The 26985-nt window shown below is 44.9% G+C and overlaps 1 protein-coding gene across 1 annotated transcript; it reads left to right on the forward strand.

The window, feature by feature from the left end:
• The first annotated feature begins 686 nt into the window (after positions 1-686).
• On the forward strand, positions 687-25569 carry BACE2 (beta-secretase 2). The gene is made up of 9 exons (XM_075263531.1): positions 687-1093; positions 14219-14307; positions 16417-16633; positions 18168-18296; positions 19130-19264; positions 20330-20431; positions 21504-21653; positions 21833-22001; positions 23739-25569. Exons 1-9 carry the CDS (start codon positions 794-796, stop codon positions 23984-23986), a joined length of 1539 nt encoding a protein of 512 aa, XP_075119632.1. The 5' UTR covers positions 687-793; the 3' UTR covers positions 23987-25569.
• The last annotated feature ends 1416 nt before the right edge of the window (positions 25570-26985 follow it).

Below are 26985 nucleotides of genomic sequence, written 5' to 3' on the forward strand. Positions count from 1 at the left end.
CACTATGGCTGACCCTTTAGATGGTGCTGCTGTCCTGGCACTTATGGGGTCGCTATGACTGGCACTTATGGGGTCATTGTAGATGGCACTTATGGGGTCACTATGACTGGCACTTATGGGGTCATTGTAGATGGCACTTATGGGGTCACTATGGCTGACCCTTTAGATGGTGCTGCTGTCCTGGCACTTATGGGGTCGCTATGACTGGCATTTAGGAAGGTGTTGCTGGTATTTACAGGGCTTCTTTGCCGGGCACTTATAGGGTCACGCTTATTTAGGTGCTGTGTCTTGTACTTATAGGTTTGATTCTTATATGGTTACAGATCCTGGCATTTTGGGGGGAACTGTGGCTGCCAGGTAAATATAGGGAAGGGGTGTAGGGACTGGGGCAGCTCCTCTCCCTGCTGTATTATTGGCACAGGGTACTTGTGGGGGATAAAGAGTTTTGACTTCCAGAATTTGGAGGGTACCCCCCTCCCTGACATGTTGATAAGGCAGGGCACATTTGGGGCACAATACCCTAATTCCCCCCTCCCTCCGATACATTGCACTGTACTGTAATCTGTGCAGAGCAGAGGAGCCCTGAGCAGTACCCCAGTGTGACCAGCAGGGGGCGCACAGGCTCCTCCCAGGACTTAGTAAAAGTTTGCAGAACTTCCCCTTCGCTCCTCCCCGCTATATCCGTTTGTGTAGCCCCAGGGCAGAGTTGGGTTTGGGGGCTGCATGTGTAGGACAGGAGCCTGGGACAGTGACCGGAGGAGCAGTATGAGGGCGCACTGCTGACGACGACGATATGGCTGTGTGGTCGGCGGGGAGGGGGCGCCGGGCAGCGCTGAGCCTGGCCCTGGGGCTGCTGCTGTTGTTTGGGGCAGCCTGCGCCTCGCACACCTTCACCTTCCCTCTGAAGATCTCTCCAGCCCTGGTCAGCCAGCCCCGGCTCGTGTCTCCGGCCACTCCGAAGGACATAGTGGGGCTGTCCCTGGCCTCAGACCCCAGCGGCAAAATCAACTTCATGGCCATGGTGGACAATCTGGAGGGGGACTCTGGCAGGGGCTACTACCTGGAGGTGCTGATAGGGACCCCAGCCCAGGCGGTGAGTCACAGGGGGGGGGGGGGGGGCACATACTTATGGCTTATTCTACATAACAGAGGAGGTTGAGTCTAGGGAACCTTCTGTATTGGCGGATTGCAATCTCCCAACCCGGGGGGCGATGGGGTCTGGGCAGGTCAGTGCCTGGTGGGGGTTGTAGTTGTGCAATAGCCGGAGACATATTGGCGTCTATTCTATGTGAAGGAATTCTGCAGAGACCCTTGTACAGATCTTCCAGATTTCCTGCCCCCTATGGTTAGCTGGTGACATGGGGTCTGTAACTGGAGCTCTAGGTACCCTTCCCCAATATCAAAGGGCTGACCTCTCCAGAACACCCTCCATCCAGAGCAGACCTCCGGGGACAGATCCTCAGCAACTCTGTGTATTGTTATGGCTGCTAGCCTTGTCTTTGAGATGACTCCCCCTCCCTGCTGAAAGTGACACTTAAAGGGGTTGTCTAGTCCCCCTGCGACTCCTTCAATAATGTTAGTAAATAAAGTCGCATTGCAATTCCTCATGCCATGGCTTCAAGTTGGACATTGCTCGACTTTTTTGTGTGGCGCACAAGGAGTTGTACCTGTTCGGAGTTGTGGCCAAAGTTGCCATCTAGACCCCGGCCCTTTAGAAAAAAAAAAAAAAAAGGAAAATCTGCTGCATAAACTCATCTTTGTGATGGTTACAGGTTTGGATACACGCTGGCCGGGGGGCTTGGATACACGCTGGCCGGGGGGCTTGGATACACGCTGGCCCGTGTTACAATGTTCATTCTATTTTGTTAATCTGGGCACTAATCCATTTACTGGACTTGTAAACCAGGGTCGGACAAGCCCCAGGGTGTAGGATCTTCCTGCCGGCCCCTGTTTCCCCACCATTGGCTTGTATCGCTATCTGATTGCTAGTCTTTCACAATCCCTGATGACAGACGTCCAGTACATGGTATGAGGGCTGCGTACACAATACGGCAGACACGCACTGAGCGGTTATGAAAGGTCTCGCCTGCAGTTTGCATTGTTTCATTCTTATATCTTTGTAATAATTTGATACATTGTTACATATTACGTGAGACTGTAAAACCTCATGTAACGAGTTCTGCTGTTTCTAAGACTTTGTTACAATTCTTCACCAAAGCCTCTGCTTGCTGTCAGTGACTGGAGACCTTATTTACAGTCAGAGCCTGGTCACAGCTGAAGGGTTGTTACATTTGCATCCAGTTCTGATGATACTCTCACGTCACGGTCCAGACTCCGCTGTGAAGTGAATGCTCAGCATCAGGATGTAAACATGATTGGCTTGGGCTGCGTTCACACCTGTATCAGAATCCTGGACAGAACAGTCCTGTAAGCGACACTTTTTTTTTTTTTTTTTTGTCCAGGGATGTTTGAAGGACCCCGTTATAGTCAGTGGGGTTTCTCTGATGTCCTTCATTCGCTGGACCCGTTTTCCATCCTTCTAGTCCTGTGATTGACAATAAGAACAGATGACAGATCTTAAGAGTTTCTGAGACGTAATCACTTCCTTAGGACAGGTCATCAATATGTGATCGGTGGGGGTCCGACACTTGGGTCCCCACATATCCAATGGTTGAAGGGGAAACCGCATTTGGGTAAACACTGCAGCCTTTTCACTCCATACCAAGCAGAGCGTCATACATTGTATAGTGGTGGTGCTTTGTTTTGCAGCTCGTTCACTTGAATGGGACTGAGCTGCTGCTGTACCAAATCAGCAGTGAATGAGATACCATTGGCACCAGGTCCCAGGGCCATGCTGACCATCTGTCTGAAGAGGCCATGGTGCTTTACTATGGGCAAATGACGTCTCATTTGTTGATCACATGGTACGGAAGCAGCTCAGTCCCATTCAAGGGAATGGGTTTGAGCTGCAATACGAAGCACAACCACTATACAGTGTACAGTGCTGTGCATGGCATTCAAATATCTGATCTGTGAGGGCCAAATGATAGACCATAAATATGTAAGCCCTGGAAGTGACCAGAAGTCTTCTAAATGGTGGGAATTGTTACACTTTTGGGTGGTGAAACCTGACAGATGTCTCCTGATTATAACTGGGTAACCCCAGCCCCCTCTTGCATTATATACTCTAAACATAGGGTGTACACATCGCACTCAGAGACTCTTTTTGACCTTCCTTTCTATCCGTTCAGTAGGTTACATGTTCTGGACGCGTTTGTCGTATTTTTCTGTACTTTGCAGTGAGTGGGGTTTCCAAAATGTTGCAGTTCCTGCCCTGGCACAGAGACGTGCTATGGCATGCTGTGTTACTGCTGCAAAGAACATTGTGCCCTGCCCTGAAGTGTTTGATTTGTTTTTTGTTTTTTTGGTATTTTAACATCAATGAAATACAAAAATGCAAAATCACGTGTAAAACGGATCAACTATCACGCTGCGGCCCATTTAAAGGGGTGTTCAGAAGGGGGTGCCTCAGGATAGGACATCAGTATTAGATCTGCAGGGTCCGACACCCTTAGGCTAATGTTCCTTTGCGGAAACACAATGCGCAAATAAATGCTGCATATCCTTGGCCGTAAAGCTGAGTTATCTGTTGCAGATTTTGCTGCAGTTTTTTGGGCCAAAGCCGGGAGTGGGTTTAGTAGAAGGGAGAACTATAAGGGTTTACTTGATATTTCACATTCCTTTCAAAGCCAATCTTGGCTTTGGCTCAAAGTAACGCAGCAAAAAATCCAGCTTTTCTGCAATGTATGACCTCAGCCTTAAAGGGAACCTATTGAGTTGAGACTCTAAACCACTTACAGAATCTTATGGACCCGGGATTTAGTGTCCCTAGCCCTATTGTAATGCCGTATGTGCCTGTATTCAATATATATTAACCTTTATACTTGCCGGCCCCTGTATTCCTGGCGCCTGCGCGGTTCTTTAGTGAAGTCGGAGGAGTACACCTCTGCTCCTGTGCGCATGCGCCAAATCTCATGGACATGCACAGTGAAGTCGGTGTGCTCGTCCTAGACTTCAATGAACAACTGCACAGGTGCCAGGGGGGGGACACTGTTATAAGCAGGTTATTTGGGACATTAAACCATAGTCCCATAGTAGGACTATTAAAGGATTATCATATAAGGAGCAGTAGCTGGTTTAGTGTCCCAAATTGACTTGACAGGTTCCCTTTAAAATTAAACCCCACTTCTTCAGTAGATGTTTGGCCAACCGTGCTGACCAACCTCACATGTCCAGCCTAACTCCAGTCCTATAGAACTTGTGTCTGTAATCTTCTGGGGTTTCTTCTAATCCCGCCATAATGGGGCCTTCCAAGGTGTTATCAGAGCGTCTTATCCGCTCAGGATTGAGGTGGTGACAGCCCCTCCAGGCTGGACACTCAGGAAGTCTCCTCTGGTTCAGGATAATGAGGAGATTAAGATGGTGTCCCCTGATAGAGAAACTGAATGATCAGGTGGTGATGACAAGTTCCTCTAAATCTTCCCCCTCCCGTCTCCGCTCTGCAGCAATCTACAAGGCCTCTGCTCCTTATGGTGGCCTAAAGCTAAGGTTGGCCGAAAGCTGTGACCCAAATATCGGACCCAATCATAACCTCTGACTTTTCAATGAATTCAGGGGAATGTGTCTGCATTAGGGCTAGTTCACACTGGGGACGTATTGGCGGATTTTGGTCCTGATTCTGACGCAGGAAGACACATCAGAATAGGGCCAAAATGCGCCTGTCACGGCTTCCCAAATGAATGGGCCTAGTCCGGCTGGTGCTGCCGCGAGGCGGACGCGGGGCTGAATAAGCCACGGAATCCGGCTGAAGAAAGGGCTGCTGCTTCTTTTTTCCGTGAGCGGCATGTAAAAAGTAAACTAGCGGTCTGCATAGACCGCTATTGTGAGGGGGCAGATTATGACGTGGATTCAGCGCCAAAATTCACCCCCTCTTGCCCTGTGTGAATGGGTCCCTATTTATTGTATTTTTTTTTTTTTTTATTCTATTTTCTGTCCCTAATTATGGGGGCAGCCATCTTGCCTGAGCTTCTCTTCTGCTCTAACAGCATTTAGTGTTCTGCTTTACTGCACAGGCACGGCCATAGGTAGCAATAGACTGGAAAACCTCTAAAGTATTGGCAAGTGTCTATCTATTATTGGGCTTAGTAGCCAGAGTGGGAATTGCAGGATATCCTTTTTACTATCTATGGTGACATAAAAATTACTTAAACCCCCCCCAATTTAAATATGTTTAACATGAAAACCTGGTTTATAATTTAGTTCTTTTTCTGGTGACACATTCCCTTTAAAGTTTTGTCCCCTCTGACCCTATGGAGCCCTATAAAGTGTAAGGATTAGCTCATGATCTGGAGAAGATTTTTTGGGTTAAGGGAAAGTTTCCTTAGCTAGGATGGGTCTCCTTCTGTGTAAATTAATTTGGTGTGACTACTCCCTGCAAACCCGTTTTGAATGTCCCATTTTAAAGGGGGAAGTTTTCTACTTTTGCACCCCATACTAGTAGGAGCGTGACAGATCTGTCTGATCCTGCTATTGTGTAGGTCTCCGCCAGCAAGAGCAAGTATGTAGAAAATCTGGGCCTGCGGGGTGTGGGACTGGTTCAGCTGGTGACGTGTGTAGGACAACTGTCTGACCCTAACCTGCAATAATCTCTGCTGTATATTGAATTTTTTGTTTTTTCAAAAATTTTCAGTATATAGCCACAAGAAACCCCCTATACCACAGATGGTTTATATTACTATATATTAGTGGTCCCCAACCTAGGATCCTACAACTGCAACTCGCAACATGTCATGAGTGCCGCAGATTGTAGATTACTGCCGTAGGTGGACTCCATATCATGGAGGGGCACAGTCCTTGTCGTGTAGGTGTCGTCCATGGATTTACATGATCCTGATAGTCTTAAGAAAGCAAGTACAGATATTTCACTGAGCAAATATTGAACTACGTTGACTCCTAGATCTGCGGAGGGACGTGGCGATCTGTACTGTGTCTTATAGAAATATTGTTCAAAGGATTGCCAGAACATTGAGAGGAGAAGGATCCAAGTCATTGTCTGAAATAAGTTACCTAGCCCTTAACCCCTTTAAGGACCAAACCCATTTTTAGTTTAATGTTTTTACATTTTCTGTTGACATAGTTGTCGGGGTTTGGGGGGGGGGTGTATTTTTAGTGGTACAGTGTGATGGATTGTGAACTGGTTAAATTATTGTAGTAATTTGTGTGATAAGATAGGCAATTCCCAATTCCGCCATTATTTTTGGTGTGTTACCTTCCGTCCTTATAGTACGACATTCAAAACTTGATTTTTCTCTTGTTTGTGGGCTTGTTTTTTATGGGATGAGCTGTAATTTTTATTGGTATCTATTGGTTTTGTTTTGTTTTTTTCATTGGAGGCAAGGTGACCCTCTGTGCCATTTACTGGTGTTTTACAGGTGTGATGATGCTGATTGATTTATTTATTTTTTAATAAAAATGTCAGGGTGTAATAGACTTACTGACTGGCGGTCTGAGAGCGTTCAATGGCTTTCCATGACAACTGTTACGCCAACTTGCGGCACCAATATCAAGTGAAGGAATGAGCCGCCATCTAACTGCTTTGGTATTACAGTTGCTGACTGTATCGTCCGGGGTGCTGTATTCACAGGGACCTTGTGGAAAACCTCTTGCAACCGAGCACATCCATTCTCCTGGTTCCCTTTATTCATTTGAGTGTATGGAGAGATCCGTAAAAATGGACAAAAATAGAATCTGACCTATATTTTGATGGTCTGTTACGACAATGTGGGCATTTACTAGCCATCACACGGCTGACTATGACATTTGTGTTAATATAGGGTACGATGGCCCATGGGTTACCTAGGCGGCCCACCCTGTGCTTGTCTACCTCTAAATAATTTGCGTAAAATCCACCTTAATGAATTGCCCCCTCAATGAATAGACACATAAGGTGCTGATTTTTGGGAAAAGGCGACCGTGTTTTCCTGGGCCACCCCATTAAACCTTTTTTTCAGTATCCTACACCAGGATACTATAAGGTTGTATAGATGATGCAGTTCTGTAACATATTAGCGCCATGTCTGTAGGATTTATCCTGCCCTGTATTATATAAGTCCGATCTTACAGTCACATAAGCCTTGGATATTATAAGTTGAAACTGTCTTAGATTTTTATTTTTCTTCTTTGATCTTCGCTTATGACCCGTTTAAGTCACATGTCCGGTCTTAGTGGGCCGATTGCTTGTAGTCTGTGAACTGTAAAATCTGGCGTCATGTGATGCCATGTGATGGAGACGCGAAGTTTAGGAATTTCTCAGCTGATGAGTTGGAGGCGTTTGCAGAGGTCCTATGACACATGCCCGGCGGCAGGGATTGTGGTTCTGTAGGCCTAAACATCTGCACCACCTGACCGGGCGAGGTGTCATGTGATGGCTTACTGGGCAACCTAGAAATTATTCCTCTAACACAACATGCCAAAATCTTAATTTGGACTCTTAGGGATATGTTCACACTGAGGAATTTGGATCCGATTTTGAGGTGGATTCCACTTCAATATCTGCTCCAAATTCTATCTGGAATCCGTTGCAGAACCCATGACACGAGCCTCAAGGTGATTCACGGGGTTGTGGAGTGTGAGGTGAAAGCCCGGCCCAATTTCTGTTGTGTCAACGAGCCCTTAGGCCTCATCCACTCCCACTGAAATATGGGGCAGATTTATGGGTCCGTTTTTATTAAATCAGGTATAAAGCTTGTATATCTGTGTTTTTGTGCAAATTGCGCTATAGTTTCATAGTGTAAGTTTTATCTGCCTCATGTTGTTTGGTGCCCAAAGCAAAGCCTCATATTTGGTGCCGAAGTCTTCGATCTGGTCAGAATCCTGACCGTACCAGACCATAATGTAATGATGATGTATTATATTGCACCGCCCTGTATCTCGGTACTTCCCAGCATTCACTAGTGCAGCGCTGTCGGCCATTTTGCCCACGCGTGCTATTGTTGTGTTAGTCATAGTGATGGAGGTTACGATTACTATATCTGTACCAGCGTAGACAGCGCTCCGGTCTTGTCAGCCCAACTAGTGAATGTGGGGGAGAGGAATGTGATATAAGTTTACCAGTTTATCCCAGTCTGCTCCAGTTTACAGCACTGGGGCGGAGGAGAGCGCCTGCTCATGGTGATTTATAAGGTTTTTTTTATGAGGTGAAACAAAACAATGGCAGTCTACTGGAACTGGAATCCTATGTCAAGGTTGTCAAGCTATACGATATAATGTACATAAGGCCCATATATATATATATATATACATACACACACACACATAGCTTTTTGTCTTAGAAGGGTTAGGGTGCACTCACACGGAGAAACGTGCCGCGTGACCTGGCACGTATGCGCCGCGTGACCTGGCACGTATGCGCCGCGTGACCTGGCACGTATGCGCCGCGTGAGATTTTGAGCGCCGCATACGCTCCCATTGATTTCAATGGGAGTTAGTCTCGTATACGCTGCGTTATTTTGCGGCCGCAAAATAATGTGGCGTATACGATCCAGGCTCCCATTGAAATCAATGGAGCGTATACGGCGCTCAAAATATCACACGGCATATACGTGCCAGGTCATGCGGCACGTTACTCCGTGTGAATGCACCCTTTTACTGTAAAATTTATTTATCCCCTATGTACTGTATATGGTAGGGGGTTAATTGTTGATCATGGGGTCTGACTGCCGCGACCCCATCTATTCCTGATATCTGGGTTATTTTACTCCCATTCACAATGTAGTGGTGGGCGAAGGATCCATTCATTTCAATGGGAGCGAAACTATCGAAATCTCCAGTGCACCCATTGTAAAGTATGGGATGGGGCGAGCATTCTGCGTCCACCGATACATTCCAAATGGAAGTAAAGCAACCCCTTTATTAGGATCAGAGGGGTGTCAGCGGTCAGACCCCCAACGATCAACAATTTACGATACGAATTTAAAATCTGTGCTAGCTGTCAGTGAATTGAACTATTTTGAGCTAAATTCAGGAGCGGAGAGGGTTAAAGTTAGGTCTTGTTCACACTGTTGATATCTCACAATTACTTCTAGTTCTTTGATGGTCCATCAGGACACAATTTTTTAAATTCCTTTTTGTTACAGGATAAATAAGTAAATGACGCACGTTCCGGCCACTGATCAGAACGTTCCAGAAGTTTTGATCCAGGGGGAGATACAGCAATAATGTCTGAGGAAAATTTGCCAATTTCACCTCAAACGAGAATATTCTGACTCCATATATGGCAGTGATATTGGACTAACTGTACACATTACTTTTTCCCTTCTTTTTTTGTAAATTGTTAGTTTTTTAAATTTTTTGATCAGTAATTCAGAATCGTTGATAACTGCGCATGGACAACATGGTCACTATATTGGATGGATGGATACTGGTAATGGGGTGGGGGGACTGAAAAGTATCATGGGCAACAGGTGGTCTTAGGACTGCGTACGCATGTTTGTCAACTTTCCTGGATGGAGACAAAAATCTCCCTGGTGCTGTAAGGCCCCGTTCACACAGGGCAAGAGGGGGCGGATTTTGGCGCTGAATCCACGTCATAATCCGCCCCCCCTCACAATAGTGGTCTATGTAGACCACTAGCTTACTTTCTTCAGGCGGCAGCACGCTCCAGACTAGGCCCATTCATTTGGGCCTACTCCGGAGCGGAGTGCCACGACTGTTGGAAACCGCGATAGTCATGGCAGACCTACATAATATCAGGATCAGATGGATCTGTCACGCTCCTACTAGTATGGGGTGAAAAAGTAGAAAACTTCCCCCTTTAAAATGGGACATTTTTAACGGGTTCGCAGGGGGTATTCACACCATCACCACACCATCCTGGCTAAGGAAACTTTCCCTTAACCCAAAAATCTTCTCCAGATCATGAGCTAATCCTGACACTTTATATGGCTCCATAGGGTCAGAGGAGTCAAAAATTTTAAGGGAATGTGTCACCAGAAAAAGGCCTAAATTATAAACCAGGTTTTCTTGTTAAACATATTTAAATTGTTTTTTTTTTGTTTTTTTTTAAGTAATTTTCATGTCACCATCTATAGTAAAAAAAAAAAAAAGTATATCCTGCAATTCCCACTCTGGCTACTAAGCCCAATAATAGATAGACACTTGCCAATACTTTAGAGGTTTTCCAGTCTATTGTTACCTATGGCCGTGACTGTGCAGTAAAGCAGAACACTAAATACTGTTAACAGAGCAGAAGAGAAGCTCAGGCAAGAAATATCTGCACAATATCTGCCCCCATAATCATGGACAGAAAATAGAATAAAAAAAAAAAAAAACTACAATAAATAAATAAGGCCCCGTTCACACAGAGCAAGAGAGAGCGGATTTTGGCGCTGAATCCACGTCATAATCCGTCCCCTCACAATAGCAGTCTATCTAGATCGCTAACTTGCGGCATGTTGCCGCTTATGGAAAAAAGAAGCGAGCTGCCCTTTCTTCAGGCGGCAGCACGCTCCGGACTAGGCCCATTCATTTTGGCCTACTCCGGAGCTGAGTGCCACAACTGTTGGAAATCCACCAATACGCCTCCCATGTGAACTAGCCCTAAACGCTCCGGAGTGTAGAAGCTTTAAGGCGAAGAGAACTATGGGAAGGGGAAAAGGGAGTATCTGCACATCTGGTCTGGTGACCTGGACCCAGGGGGCTTTGACCCAGGGGGCAACCATTGTGGAGGCGGCTTGGAACCAGGGGGCGGCTGTTGAGGAGGCAGCTTGGACCCGGGGACGACCATCGTGGAGGCGGCCTGGACCAGGGGACTATTATTAACGGGGGATATTATCTGGGGTCTGTATTCATCTTTGGCTATGGAGAAGTGGTCCATACCCTCTATTTTCGATCCAGATTCCATAATTTAGGGCTATGTCCTTTTGTCAATAGGCTGGCCATAAAGCCAAACATTTCGCACAGTGTATGTCCTCTTCCAGAACTTTTTCCAAATTTTGGCTTGTTATATCTTTGTATCTGTCCTCTGTCTAACCTCAAGGTCTATCATTTACTAATAAAGTGTGCGCCTAAACCTGGAAAAGCCCTTTAAGTATGGAGGATTCCTGCAGCAGACGGCGGTTTGTGTGCTGGAGACGTGATGCATGACTCTTGTCGGCGCCAGCTCCTCTCACGAAACATATGCTTTAACAGATGAGATGCTTTGCTTGTTATAAAGTGCCAAAGGAACATGATTAACAAAATGAGCGCCAATAATAACATGTAATAATCGCATGCAAACCCAGCAGAGCCCGGCCAGGAAGCCATTTACTATGCCGCGCTTGCAAGGAGCTGCAGCAGATGGGCCTGTAATGTAATTAGGAATCTTTCTGTTAAATGAGGCATTATATAAATTGGCTGCTAATTTTCACATCTATTAACCCGCTGAAGAATAGAAAAGCCGCAAACGCACATTTTTAAGGGTTTTTTTTTCTGGTTCTTGAGCAATAAAGAAATATTTAGTTTTTATTCCAGTCGGGTAGAGATGGATGCCAATGACTGAGGCGGAGATGGCGGTATAACAGTATGCCCAATGTACATCCAGGGCCTATAGTACGTGAAGCTACAACGCTCACTAGGCCAGTTTCAGGCTTGGTAGTCATCCAGCTTTACTAGCATACTGAATGGCATGATTCGCTGTATGAGATGGAGTTTGAAAAAGCTGGGTTGTGCGTCTTATAGTTCACGTAATAGCACCGATATAAATCACGTGGCTTTCTCCGGAAAGACAGAACTGAGGAATGTCTAAGTTGATTTTTTGACAGCTTGGTGGCTTATAGTTTGGTGGGATTCTATGTATATAAGACGTCTTAGAACTTCCTTCTATATCCTTACTTTCCATTCACCGGCAGCAAACGGCGATCTTGAAACCATTCTTGTTCCCTGCAGAGGTTGTAAAATCCCTTTATACTTCTCTTAGCTGAGGATTTGTTAGTTTTATCCACTTTGGACAATCCTCTGTGACTTCATTCACATGACCATGTTTTTTTTTTCGGAGTGGGGGTGTTGTTCATTTTGTGAAATAAAGTTTATTGAAGGATATACGGGGCTGCTATACCTTGGGTCATATTTGGTCCGGTGTTAGAGCATTCAATGCAGTTATACATGGAACATTTACTGTGACTTACAAAATTGTGCTGTTATGGAGGCGCGAGGTGCGTTGTGGCTCAGTATTGGCTTCTAGTGGATTGATTTTCTACTAGTCCTTGACTGCGGCAGAGAGCGCTACATCTTATGATCGGATACTTAAAAGGCGTCCAGCTGTGAGAGCTGACTTATGCTCTAAGGCAGGATAACAGATTGTTTCCACTGGGAATTGTCACTTGTGAGTAATCCTGAAGACTCTGCCTAATGAGTGAAGGGAGACGGAGACTTACATATAACTACTATAATACTGCTCCTATGTACAAGAATATAACTACTATAATACTACTCCTCTGTACAAGAATATAACTACTATAATACTACCTCCTATGTACAAGAATATAACTACTATAATACTACCTCATGTACAAGAATATAACTACTATAATACTACCTCCTATGTACAAGAATATAACTACTATAATACTGCTCCTATGTACAAGAATATAACTACTATAATACTGCTCCTATGTACAAGAATATAACTACTATAAGGGCTAGTTCACACGTGAGTATAAGGGGAGGTTTTTGACAGCGGATTTCGCGTCCAAAACCTCCCCTTATAATGGTGGTCTATGGAGACCGCTGGGCTTCTGTTCTCCGCTAGCGGCGAGCTGCTGCTAGCGGAGAAAAGAAAGGACATGTCCTTTCTTCAGGCGGAAGCCGCGCTGTCTCAGTCGCGCGGCTTCCGCCCCCGGCAGCTCCCTCCTATGTCGGCTCATTCATTTGAGCCGACAGCAGAGGGTTAAGCCGCGACAGCGATGGTCGCGGCGGGCGGGTTTTGACAAGAGAGAGACGCGGCTCGCCGCGTCTCTCTCTGTGTCAAAACCCGCGCGGGCAGTTCACGTGTGAACTAGCCCTAATACTCCTCCTATGTACAAGAATATAACTACTATAATACTACTCCTATGTACAAGACTATAACTACTATAATACTACCTCCTATGTACAAGAATATGACTACTATAATACTACCGCCTATGTACAAGAATATAACACATGATATAATAGCACATTGCGGCACATAGTTGTGCAGTATATATTAGAACCTTCAGCTTTCAGCCATATATATAGATGTAAATGTTCTCCGCACTGCAGATATGGAAGATAAAGCTGTGATCCTGCGGGCAGGGATTTGTTTGGACATCTGCCAGCAATTTCCTTGAACACCCACAGTTGGCCTCTCCCCAGTGTGAACTGGCTGATAACAGGGAACACTACATCTTATTCCTCTGTGCTGCAGAGATGAGCAGTACCCACTATACTGTACTCATATATGGATACATATATAGGCACACGTGGGTCGGGGTCTTGATACAATGTGGTACATGTAATGTCTCTGGGGTCGCCCTGCTCTATACAATGCGTTCAGTGTGTCTGAGTTGCCTTGTTGGGGTGGCTGGGTCTCTGTGGGTGACTATGAATGGCCATTGCTGTGCTGAGGAGGGGGCACCGCTGGCTGTTACATTCCACAGCTACACACAAGACCTTGGCACATTTCACAGTAACATGCGAGGATCTGTCACCTCCCTGTAGCCACAGAGCGCCCCCTATGGTATTATAGTAACATCTCCCTTACTCAGCACTCTATTAATCTCTTCTGACATCTATTAAGCACTTGGCTCTCTGACAACCTCCCCTTTACCACATGTTGCTTTTTGGGCATTTTTTTCCCCCTAGAATTCTTAACCCTTTCAACATCTTTTGGCTTCTTGGACACTATAATTTTAACCTGCACTGACATAGTGTAACGAATATTCCCAGAATCCTGACGGTAAATCTGTCAAGTTGTGTAACAACAGATATGAGGGAGATGAATCTCCAAATAACTAGATAGATTATGTTTATAAACAGAATGTGAGAGCCACAGTGAAGACTGACACACAGGTGTATATTAAAGAGAGCTGGTGGGTGAAATATTACAATGTGATATTTTAGGTTATCCTATAATTTTATGTTTGTTTTTTTTGTTTTTTTACAGTTAAATATATTGGTGGACACGGGGAGCAGTAATTTTGCGGTTGCCGGAGCCCCAAATCCTGATGTTACGAAGTATTACCAGTCAGACAAGTGAGTACCTGCATCACATGACATGTTCTGATCAGTATGGTTGTTTGTCATCATTACTACTCTCATTATCTTTGGGTCAGTGAGAGGATGGGGGTAGTTGTATCTCCTGAGGAGGAGGTGGCTGCCCCAATGTTAGCACTTCAGAGCTCTCATTCAGCGTCTGATACAGATCTGGCTATATAGGGCTGTGTGTGAATGTGCAAGAAGATACGTATTATCTTACAAAGAGGTTCTGCAGCATCTAGGCTGTGTGTATACTGTAGGTTTCTCTTGATGCTGCAGAAACTCATATACTGTAGATATACATGCACATGCACATCTATTGTTTCTGCGAGTCCTCCAGATATACATTGCCCACACACCCCCTTACAAGTGTATATATACGTGCACTCCCCTCTATAAAGCAGGACCTTCAGATATATATATATATATATATATATATATATATATATATATATATATATATATATATATATATACACACATGGTGGCTTGCCCTGTAAGGTGTGGTATCTATAAGGACACTTAGAGGCGGTATGTGAAGGTGATAAGATCGCAGGATTGTACATTACACCGAGGGATCGGTCTCTGCTCGGGTGTACGGACCTCTAATCCCCTGCACGATGTGACACGAGCTGCGGAGATCCTTACACACCAGCAGTGACATACACTATGCAGTGACACATGGTTTTGAGAGAGGTTTCTGTGACTGCACCACCAAGTAATCCATGTGGGACTGAGCTCATCCTGAGCCTGCTGATGCATGAAGAGAGCTACAGAGGACCCCACTCTCCTCTTCCTATACCCGACTAAGCCAAAGAATGGCTGCTAAGTGGTGACATATCCACAATGATGTTTTAAAGGGGTTTTCTGAGAGTTAAATATGGCTGACCTGTCCTTGGGATAGGATACCAGTATCAGATGGGTGGGGGTCTGATACCCACATAGCATTCAGGTGTGCGCTATGGCCTCTTCACTGAATACCCTGCACCGTACATTGTATAGTGGCTGTGCTTGGTATTGCAGCACATGCCCATTTCCTTGAATGGGACTGAGCTGCGTATAGACCATGTGACCAATAAGTGACGTCATTGGCCTGTGCGGCGTAAGTCGCTAATCTATGGGAGGGTCCCACATGTCAGACCCTCACAGATCAGATATTGTGACCGATCCGAAGGAAATAAAAGCAGAGTTAACAATGGTTGCTATGGGCAACAAGGCCCATTTTCATAACTGAGGCCTAGTGTCTCTATACAGCCTATATACTGGGATAAGCCACGTTTATGGAGCCTTCATGTAACACGCATCACTGAGGTAACATGCGTGTCACAAAGGCTCATGTGGTCGTTTTTGCCTCGAGGTTTGGTCACGGGAAGCTTGTGTCTGACTTGTGTTGTCAACTTTAGTTTCTTATATGAAGGTGAAAAGTGTTTCCTCAGAATCTGTAAAACTGGAATGTGACAATACAGGTTACACCGGTCACGTAATGTCGTCCTCACTGCTCTGTCACGTATCTTGTTACGTGTACGGTGGGGCTGGTGGCGGTATTGTCATTGTCAGGGGTTGGGTCAGGTTTTTAGCAGGTCCTGTGGCTGTGGGGTGTATCAGGAATTTCAGAAAGTGTCAAAAAACCGCACCGTGGTTTTTTCGGCCATCATTGATTTCAAGGTGGAATCCGCCAGAAGATGGTTGACTCAGGCCACACGGTGGCTCAGTGGTTAGCACTGCAGCCTTGCAGCGCTGGAGTCCTGGTGTTCAAATCCCACCAAGGGCATAAAACCATCTGCAAGGAGTTTGTATGTTCTCCCCGTGTTTGCGTGGATTTCCATCCCATATTCCAAAAAAGACATACTGATAGGGAAAAATGTACATTGTGAGCTCCATGTGGGGCTCACAATCTACAATTAAAAAAAAAAAAAAAAAAAAAAGATGGTTGACTCTCATTGACATGAATGGGAAGCGTTTTTAGAGGCAAATTCCGCCTCAAAATTCCTGTTAAAAACCCCCAAAACAAACTGTGTGAACGTCACTTTTACTGAAATTGAATGTATTAAGCAAAACCTAAAAAAAAAAAAAACACGATTGATTTTTTTTCTTAAATACTTGTAGGTCTAAAACCTACGTGTCGCTGGAACAGGATGTGGCGGTGCGGTACACTCAGGGGAGTTGGAGCGGAGTTCTTGGACGAGATGTCATTAATCTTCCCAAGGGAATAAATGGCAGCTTTACAGTGAACATCGCCTCGATCCTGCAGTCGGAGAGCTTCTTTATGCCCCAGATCAACTGGCAAGGCATTCTGGGACTGGCCTACAGGACCTTGGCCAAGGTAACTTGTCATGTACGCTTATATATGGCGAGTAATTAGTCCCTTCCCTGGCAGATATGGCTGATAACAGGGAGCAATAACTTATAATCACCTCTCATTAGTTAGGTGGGGAACGTGTACGTGTGTCGTATACATGTATTTCCCTCCTCCACCTAGACATTTAAAGGGGTTTTCCGTCCTCAAATCGAATTTTCATACTGATGACCTATTCAGATGTTAGACTCCTACAGATCACATAGAGATGATTTGTACTCGGAGTAGATCATTAGAATGAAAATTCGATTTGGGGCCAGACAACCCCTTTAAGGGTTTTTCTTGGAGTTAAATATTGACGACCTTTCCTTAGGAAAGCTTAGCAGTATTAGATCAGTAGGGGGCCCAGAATCTAGGACCCCCACTGATCAGCTGTTTTAAGAGACTGTAGCATTTGAATGAGTACTGCGACCTCTTCATTGAATAGCAAGTACAGCGCCCTACATTGTATAGTGGCTGTGCTTAGTACTGCAGTTCAATCCCAGTCACTTGAAAGGTACTGAGTTGTAAATAGGTCATGTGACAAATTAACATGTCATCTCTGTCCTATGGAGCTGGAACAACGCTTACTAGTGCAGCTGATCTGTGGGGTCCTGACTGTCAAAGTCCCTGTGTCTGGGAAAGTGGGTTGACTAATATGGCCGTACATATTACACGGAGGTGGACACAGCCTTTTCCGATACCTGAATAGCATAATTATTAGTTATGCAGAAGGAGATGTGGTCTTCATAACTAGATGGACATAACATTTTAGGAGTTCAGAAAAGTTGGGTGGCTACCAATATAATCACCAGTCCAACTACCTTAGGCCTCAGGCACATGTCTGGAAAACCTAATCCGTACATCAGGTTTACCCCTCGTTCACATCTGTGTTGGTATTCTGTCCAGAGGAGTCCACATGGCCCCCTTCCCCCGACCGGAATACCAAACACAATTGCAAACGCTTTGCAGTAAAAGCACACGGACCCCATAGACTATAATGGGGTCCGTGTGCTGCCCGCGCACTGCCAGCACGAATCATGCGAGCAGGAAATTAGATTGTCAACTACTTTCCTGTCCGCATGATCCCTGCGGAGATCTGGCGACAAGCACACGGACCCCATTATAGTCTATGGGGTCTCCGTGCTTTCATTGGCACACCACTTGCAGTTGTGTTCGTTATTCCGTTTGGGGGGTCTCCATGCGGACTTCCCCGAACGGGATACCAACGCAGATGTGAACTGGCAAGCTTACTTTGGAGTCTACGTCTCCAGCTGTGTGTGGGCCCAGAAGCCTGGCCCATGTATGGACTTTATTGTCCCTCCTGGATTCCACTGTGCACATGGACCTTTAGGGAATGTTTAACCACCTACCTCCTGCACCCTGTAGATAGTTCAGACACCTCTCTCCTAGTCCTATAGCTGGCCAGAATGCCATCCTGGCCTCTGGGAAAGCTGGGTGACCATCCCTAGTACCGTATGTCGTATTAAGTGATGCTAGTCTCACATTTATTTTCTCCCAGCCGTCCAGTTCTGTAGAAACTTTCTTCGACTCCCTTGTTGACCAGCAGAAGATTCCGAATATCTTCTCCATGCAAATGTGTGGCGCGGGCCTGCCCACTACTGGCACGGGCAACAATGGTGGCAGTCTGGTAAGTACCTGCGTAACTAGTCATACATGGTGCGTGCTGATGGTTTGCTACAGTGTATCAGTCTGGGGTCCGAGCTATTTAGCTCGCAGAGTATTGTCTAGACTGGACTGATCTCATTCACCGACAGGCGGCAGAGATCTTAACAGAGGTGAAGAATAGAAATATAGGGGCACATTTATGAAAATTGATGCTACGCCAGTCTTCCCGAACCCGGCGGAAGGTGCACCTCTTATATGATATGATATATAGATAAGCCGTGACATCATCTATTGTCAGTAGTGGATGTAATGATAGTGGTGTTATCTACAGAGGTGTTATCTTCTATAGTAATACTTTCTGGGAGGTAAATGAGGCAACTGCTGTAAAGGAAACCCCTACAGAATTGGCAAGTGTCAGTCTATTATTAGGCTTGGTAGAGTGAAATAGGATATAGGATAGTTTTTAAATATAGAAAAATAAAAAATATATAACAATAAACATTCCCTTACCTGTTGTCCTGTGGATAGGGGATAAATATCTGATCACTGGGGATGGGGTGTCTATAATACTGATGTCTCCTTGTGTTGTAGAAAGGCCATTGGACCCCTGAGACAACAGGGCCCGGCAGCGATTGCTACTTCTGCACCCCTTATAGCTCCGCCGCTGTTCAGACCTCCAGCGATCAGATATTTACTCCCCTATCCTGTTTTTCTAGTGGGGAAACCTACCAGGAAAAGCATCCACCATATGTCACGCATATCCAATAGTAAAAAATAAAAATGATCTGCACACACATTCGTCTGAACTGTTTTTGTTTTTTGTTTTTTTTCTCCCCCTATGGTCTCCCCCTACAGGTGATGGGTGGTATTGAGCCGAGTTTATACACCGGTGATATCTGGTACACGCCGATCACTGAGGAGTGGTATTATCAAGTGGAGGTTCTGAAGTTTGAGGTTGGGGGCCTAAACCTAAACCTGGACTGCACAGAGGTAAATGGAAAATGTTAGAAGGGAATTTAACAGTTTAATGTGATATTATTTATTTATTTTCTTCTGATGCTTTTGTCACTTTTTTTGGGAGGTGGGATCAGAACCGTCGGCCAATCTGAGCCTGACGAGTTCAGAGTGGTGTAAATTATAGCTCACATCTATAGCAACTTTGTCGTTGCACAATGGCATGCCTCTTAAAGGGATTATCACGATTTAAAAAAACAAAACAAAACATGGCTGCTTTCTTCATCTCAGGAAGTGACAGCCTATCTGTTGGTCACATGGCCATTCTGAAGATCTTTCCCGTTCATTGGAATTGGAACGTGATGGCTGCTTTGTTTCTCTCAGGAAGTGACATGTTTTCTAATCCTTGGTAACCCCTTTAAGAAATTTGCCACATGAAATGCCAATCTTATATTCCTCCTATGTCTTATTATTTTCTGACCAAGTCACCAACTACCAACCGGTTGTCAGAATTTTCAAGTCTTTTGGCTTCAGTTGAGATCTGCAATACCGCTCATGGCCTTAAAACAGGAGTGGCGCTATTTCTGGAAAACAAGCAGACCCTTTTTATGAATCTCGTACTGCTCCTCTTCTATATTTAGTATTCTGTCTGAAATTTCAAGCTTCAACTTTACAATGTGCTTACAATGGGTCACCCATCGGCCCCTACTCTGCCCCGCCTCAGACAGTGATTGGCTAAGTACCACTTCCTGTTTGTCAAGAGGCACCAGGAAGTAGACACCAATGGGGAACTGGGCAGCATTGGGACAGGAGTGACGAGGGGCGGTGAGGGGAGGTTTTTTTTTTTCCCTTTAACCCAGGGGTAGGGAACCTTTGGCTCTCCAGCTTCTGTGAAACTACAACTCCCAGCATGCTCCATTCACTTCCATGGAAGTTCCCAGAACAGCAGAGCCAGTATACATGCTGGGAGTTGTAGTTTTGCAACAGCTGGAGAGCTGTACGTTCCCTACCCCTGCTTTAACCCATTCTGACCTGAACATTCCTGCTAATTTCTACATTTTAAAATTATAGTTTGTAATTTATTTATTTTTTTCGTTGTAGTACAATTCAGATAAAGCCATTGTGGACAGCGGCACGACCCTCCTGCGTCTTCCCGACAAAGTTTTCAATGCAGTGGTAGAAGGAATAATTCAGACATCTTTGGTGAGTCTTCTGCTGAAAATATGAGCCCTATGTGTTATTTTAACCCTTTGTAAAGAACTTAATCATTTAAATTTTTGGATTTCTTAAAATTTTTGCTTTGTCCGTTGTTAATCTACAAGTTGACCCCTTAGTGACGGCCGGCGTAATTCTGTTATACATCTTATGTATCCGAGCCCGACATGGATCTCTGTGCCAGGTGGAGCCGGTGCTTGGCTGTGTACTAACCAGCGATCGCAGCATTTAAATGGTTTTGGAGGGGTTTCCTGTGTAGGACATCGGCACCCCTGTGAACACAACCGCGAAGATCCAGGTTGTCTAGAGATAATGCCTTTAGGCCAGAGTCAAGTACCCCAAAATGGTGTCAATACAACTTGTCCTGCAAAAAACAAGCCCTCCTATAGAGTTACAAGCCCTCATACAGTGACAGAAAAGTGAAAAAGTTTTGGCTCTTGGTTTGTCATGATGGGCCAGACCAAACAGGTCTTTAAGGGGTTACATTTTTGTACTCCGGACTGGGTGATGGAAAGTTTGATCAGTTTGTTTGGTCAGACCTTGTGTAACGCTTGTGTTTGCTCTTCTGTCCGGCAATAGCAGCGTGTTACCTTCTCTCCTTTACCAAACAGAACACGTAACTGGAAAATACAGAGTCCCATAGAAGGAAACGGCAGCTCCGCCCTCTTATCGGCCCGGGTGAATCATTTCTATATTTATAAAATTCCTGACATGTCCAACCTCGCCATTCCACTATTAAAGGAGTTCTTTGTGATTGGGGGGAAAAAGGCTGCTTTCCTCAAAAAAAAAAACAGCGCCACAGTCATCTTCAGGTTGGGTGTGGTACTGCATCCCCATTGTAACGAATCAAGCAGGACTGCAATACCACACACAACCTGTAGACTTGTGGGGCACTGTTTTTGAGTGAAAAGACAAGTAATCATTGAAAAGCCTCTTTAACCCTTTTTTTTTTTTTTTTTTTTTGTGATACTCATTGAGGAACTCTCTAAGTCTCTGTCGTCAGCAGAAGTTTCTACATAAAGTTTATTCTCGCTCCCTCCGCTGCCATTGATTTTTGCAGATCGAGAATTTCAATAATGAGTTTTGGACGGGCCTGCAGCTGGCGTGCTGGGAGAAGACTGAAGAGCCGTGGTCCTATTTTCCTGACCTGTCCATCTATCTGCGGGACGTGAACTCGAGCATGTCCTTCCGTCTCACCATCAAACCTCAGGTACACTTATTTGCCTTTTCCTTGTTCTCTTGTTTGGTGTTCCTTAAAGGGATTGTCCATTGGTGGCTGAAAAAATTAGCTATAGGCTGCAAATGGTTATTCTCTAGTACTGCTGGGGCGTGGAAAAAATAAGTTAAAATTTTTAATAAAAAATGTCTATGCAATTTTTTTTTTTCCAGTTATACATCCAGTCTGTTGTGACACTCCGTTTGGATCTGAATTGTTACCGTTTCGGGATCTCACCCTCGTCCAATGCTCTGGTGATCGGGGCCACAGTCATGGAGGGATTTTACGTCATCTTTGACAGGGAGGAGAAGAGGATTGGTTTCGCCGTCAGTAATTGTGCAGGTGAGACTGACAATGTGGCAACGGGGACAACCCCTTGCATTGGCCTAGGGTAACCCCTCCAACTGGCCTAACCCCTCAATGTGTTCCCTCTTGCTAGTAGTCACTGGTCCCTTCCGCCGGTGGTCGCCGTGTTGTCCCTTCCGCCGGTCCTCCGGTTCGAGACCATGACTATCAGGAATATTTGGTCTCTTTCAATGAACACCAATCAGATTCCGGCTTTCATTTTTACAGCAGAGGTTTAACAATGAAAGACTCGATCTGATTGGTCACTAGGGGCAACTGCATGTTTTGTGTTTGAGCCACAATGGCTGGCCTCTGTATAGCAAAGTGATGGATGCTGTGAACACCATATATGCCCTCAAAATCCCCCAAAATTGGTGTCCCCTCATAAATTATTCACTATGACCTTTACTTCATGGGACTACACCAAATTTCAAATACATATGTTTTCCTTTAGAAATAGCGCCACACCTCTCCGCAGGTTGTGTCTGGTATTGCGGCTCAGGCCCAATAAAGTAAATAGGGCTGCAATACCACACACTACCAGTTGTGGCGCTATTTAGGGAATAAAGCACCATGGGTCACCCCTTTTAAATGAAAGGGCATAAATATTATTGTAAGTTTTCTTTTATGGGGCCTATAAGTGGTTACTTCATTACTCGCTAGCTTTGTGTTTGCTTTGGCGTTAACTCGTATCAAGTTCACTTCTCCAGGAACTACATACCCAGGTTATTTGGCTGGTGACGAGGTTTCGCAATGGCGTCCTAATTTAACCCCTTCACTCCTAGAGAACGGGTGTGAGTGCTTGGTATAAGTGTCGTTGTCAAAAATAAAACCTGGTCTTAACCATTTCACTATCCCCAACACTGTATGTCGTGGGAGATGAGGATCAGGCTGTTGGATTTCAACTTGCCCGATCCTTCTGGTTCCGGAGAGAGAAGCCGCTGCTACCATATCATACACTTTTCACTCTGACCACTAATACAGATACTTGCTAATTTTTTTTTTTTTTTTTAGAAGATTTCTTTCCAGCAGTTCTCATTTCTATCACAGACAGGATTACAATATAAGATAACACCTCTGTAGATAAGACCACAGAGCCATCATTACATCACTACTGACAGCAGATGATGTCACAGATCATCTCCTCCCTCTCCTTGCACAGTGTGTAGAAAACTCTCCCATAGCGTCAAGGCATTGGCTCCTGACTATTGCTGTCTATGGCCATGACTGTGCTGTAAAGCAGATCACTAAATGCTGTGCACAGAGCGGTGGAGAAGCTCAGGCAAGATGGCTGCCTCCATAATCATGGACAGAACATAGAATAAAAAATAATAAAAATAATCCATAATAATTTTTTAATAATAAAAAGTATTATTGTTTGATAGATTTTACTGGTTTAAAATAAATAGCGATACATTCCCTTTAAGTGTATGGGTCCCTTAAGCGAGTATTTACAGGGGCAAGTTTGTTGCAGACAGGGCCGCAACTGTCCGATTCATGCGAATGGGGCTTGTAGAAATCCTTTTGTCGTGGACTAAAATTTCTGCAGCAAATCTGTTGCATGTGAGTAAATCTGATGTATAAATAATGTATAAATGGAGAGTCCGTCCCCAATGTGATCTGAGGATAACTGGTGCCATCTAGTGGCCGCATGCATGTTATTATTCACTAGGAAAAAATATTCTAAGTTGCAATGTTTTTTTTGTTTTGTCCCCCCCCCCCCCCCCCCCCCAGACGTCAGTGGAGTGACCGTCTCTGAGATCTCCGGCCCGTTCAGTACTGTGGACGTATCCAGTAACTGCATCGCCAGCAACCCCCTCAGGGAGCCGATCATGTGGATCATCTCGTACGCTCTCATGACCTTCTGCGGCATCATTCTGCTGGTCCTTGTAGTTCTGCTGCTGATTCCCAATAGACGTCACATCAATGACCCCGAGGTGGTGAACGACGAGTCCTCGCTGGTGCGCCATCGTTGGAAATAATCCTCAGGCGGAGTCTTCTCTCCGGGACAGCGTGGCCGACCTGGTGATACTTCCCAGGATTCTCTACTTGCTGCTGGGAACTTTTTTTGGTTTACAAACTCATCACTACCAAAGCTGTGTGTGAGACCGGACGCCGTCTGCGTAACTTATTGCCTTTCCTTTCCTTGCAAAGTCCAAAGTATGCCAGTATTGGCAAAGTCTTACTACTACTCTGACTGATGCACTGGGTCCATCACCTTTTGATTTTTTTTTTTTTGGTTTTCTTAAAAACCATAGGCCATGACCACTTTACTACTTGCAATACTGAATATTAATGTGCATTTCCCCTTTAAAAAAAAATCCCTTTAAGGGTCACTTCCTTTCTGACCCTGTCCCATGCACCTCCGCTCTACATTCCACAGGACTTCACTGAAATAGTTTTTCTTGGCCTCCGCTCGGGGATTTTTGTTCATCGGACTGTAACTTTGCGGTATAATCCAGATTATTCCTTGATATAATAAAGTTGTGATTGAAATCCTAACATGATCCTAGGACCTGAAGATTGTCGGCAGTCTTATCAGTAGATTAAAAAAAAAAAATCTGCAAAAATTCGCCAAAAAAGCCGCCTTTAAGAGAATATGGAGGACGCCATTTTGTTTGCCTACACTCAGCAAGTCTTAAAGGGGTGGATCTAATATGATGGATTGTAGATTTACTACTTGGAAGTGATGGGTGAACCTTAAGAGAGGTGTTTCATGATATTTGTGAGGTTCACCTGGAAACATCGTAGTTTGGTCTGACCCCGAAGTGCAGGGCAAAACTGGGGGACCCTATAGACCCCAGGATATAATAACCAGGGGCCAAGGAAGGTGCCTTTAATTGGGCCTCAGTGGTCAAGTGGGGGCCATAGGCCTCATCACATGCACTGTAATGTCAAAGTGAGATCTTGTCAATGCTGTCCCCCAGGGGCCAGAAGACAAGGCGCATGACCCAGAGGGGAGTTCAAGAAATGTGAGTAAGTTTTTAGGGGATGTGGGTTTTTTTTTTTTTTGTTTCCACCGTCCTCGGCCTCTGGTTATTCTATTCAGTAACCTGGAGACACCCCGGATTATAATAACTTTTATGAAATCTTGCTAGACGAACCCCAAAAATGACAGGTTCAGTACAACCCAAAATTTTTGGGAACATGTGTTATAAACCATTTTAATATGTTTTATTCCCCTACAAACAAACCCACTGTCTATGTAACTGGTAACAAATCTCCGTGGCATATTCACACCTTTACGTGGTATGAGCCGGGTGTTGTCCTCCGCCCCTCGCCCCTGCTGGTGCTGACTTGTACCTATCAGGTATCGCTCAGCATTAGGTGTGCAGACAGATGGTCTGTTTTCTTGCAGCTCTAGTGAAATTTTTTTTTTTGGTCTGCTCCCCCTGGTGGTCATGATCCAATATATATATATTTTTAATTTCCTATTAATTTTTTTCCACCTGTGCTGTTTTTTTTTTTTTTGTTTGTTTGTTTTTTAGCGTTATCACCACATTCTGACACCTGGTTGTTTACCGCAATGTTGTATTTATAAGACTGTAAATGAGACTGGACACCATTAAACCAAAATTTATATCTAGAACAAGTTTTATTCTTCATTATCATCATCATCAATAAAATGCCTATAATCGGCCATAGTGTTAAAGGTTAGTGTCACCAGAACCAGCATATCACCCCAGGGGGTTGGGGGGGTGGAGGTGGAATAACAGCATCGCTCCTGCCGCTGCTGGCTTCATGCAGGACAGGAGCATAGCCATGTTGCAGGCATCTGTGCCGGCGTCTACACTCCCCGGCATCCGCCTCTCTATTACAGCAGATGCCGGGTCTGTATTCACATATGCAAAGCTAAGCGGCGAGATGCCCTGCGTGCCCGCTCATAGACCAGTCTAGCCTTCACAATGCGAATACAGATCCGACATCCGCTGTAATAGAGAGGTGGATGCCGGGTCTGTATTCGCATTGTGAAGGCTAGACTGATCTATGAGCGTGCACGCAGGGCCAGCGGCATCTCGCCGCTGGCTTTGCATATGTAACCCCGCCCACCAATGACGCAACAAAGCCGGAAGAAAGAAGAATTTACAGCAACGAAGACTGGTGAGTATGCGACGTGGGAATACCCCTTTAAGTTGAATGTGGTAATGTGGATTTGGATTCCTAGGCCCGTAGATACTTTGGCTAAAATCCCTAGACTAGGTCTCTAATTGCAGAGAACACAGGTCTTACAAACATACTTGGGGTATAAGTAATTGACCACACCCTCAGGGGTTAACTGACATGCAAGAGTCTGTCTCCTCTAGTCAGTAAGTCTGAATAGTCCCCTATTAATGTATATAGGTGAGTGAACAAAGGCAGTATATGTTAGCCGCTCAGAAAGTATCTCCCCTTAATCAAAATATGCTCCTTCACTTTTGCAGGAATAAAGCTAATCACATTACTAGTTAGGCATAAGAAACATTTATCTTTGTACCGTATTAGCCAGAGAATATGAAATATAAAGATTGAGAGTTCTCAGTAGTTGATACCTTTTTAATGGCTAACAAAAAATGACATATTGTGAGCTTTCGGAATAACTTGATTCCTTCATCGGGCTGGTATAACACAATATCTGAAGGCAAGCACTTTATACAGGAATACAGTGTTAGATGTACCATTGATAGAAAACCGTACACGTAAATAAACCCGTAAGTCCAAAGAAATGTCCGTTAACAGGAAGGCTCTCTGAGTTTTATGATTCCCTTGATCAGTGACTCGGTTAAGGGGATATTGTCACTCCTTAGGGAGAGACCACCATTTAGGTGTGTAGAGGCTTATTAAGCCATGAGCGCTCCACTGTGCAAAGGAACATGGGAAGAATATGCAAATCTGTCTTCCATGATATAATTGGGAAGACCGTGCCTCAGTCATGCAGCCCAATAGAGGGCGCTCCCTTTAACATCATGCCCGACCTTCCCAGAGGCCTTTTATTCTGCCACAG

The sequence above is a fragment of the Leptodactylus fuscus genome, chromosome 2, assembly GCF_031893055.1.
Source record: "Leptodactylus fuscus isolate aLepFus1 chromosome 2, aLepFus1.hap2, whole genome shotgun sequence".
Taxonomy (NCBI): Eukaryota; Metazoa; Chordata; class Amphibia; order Anura; family Leptodactylidae; genus Leptodactylus; species Leptodactylus fuscus.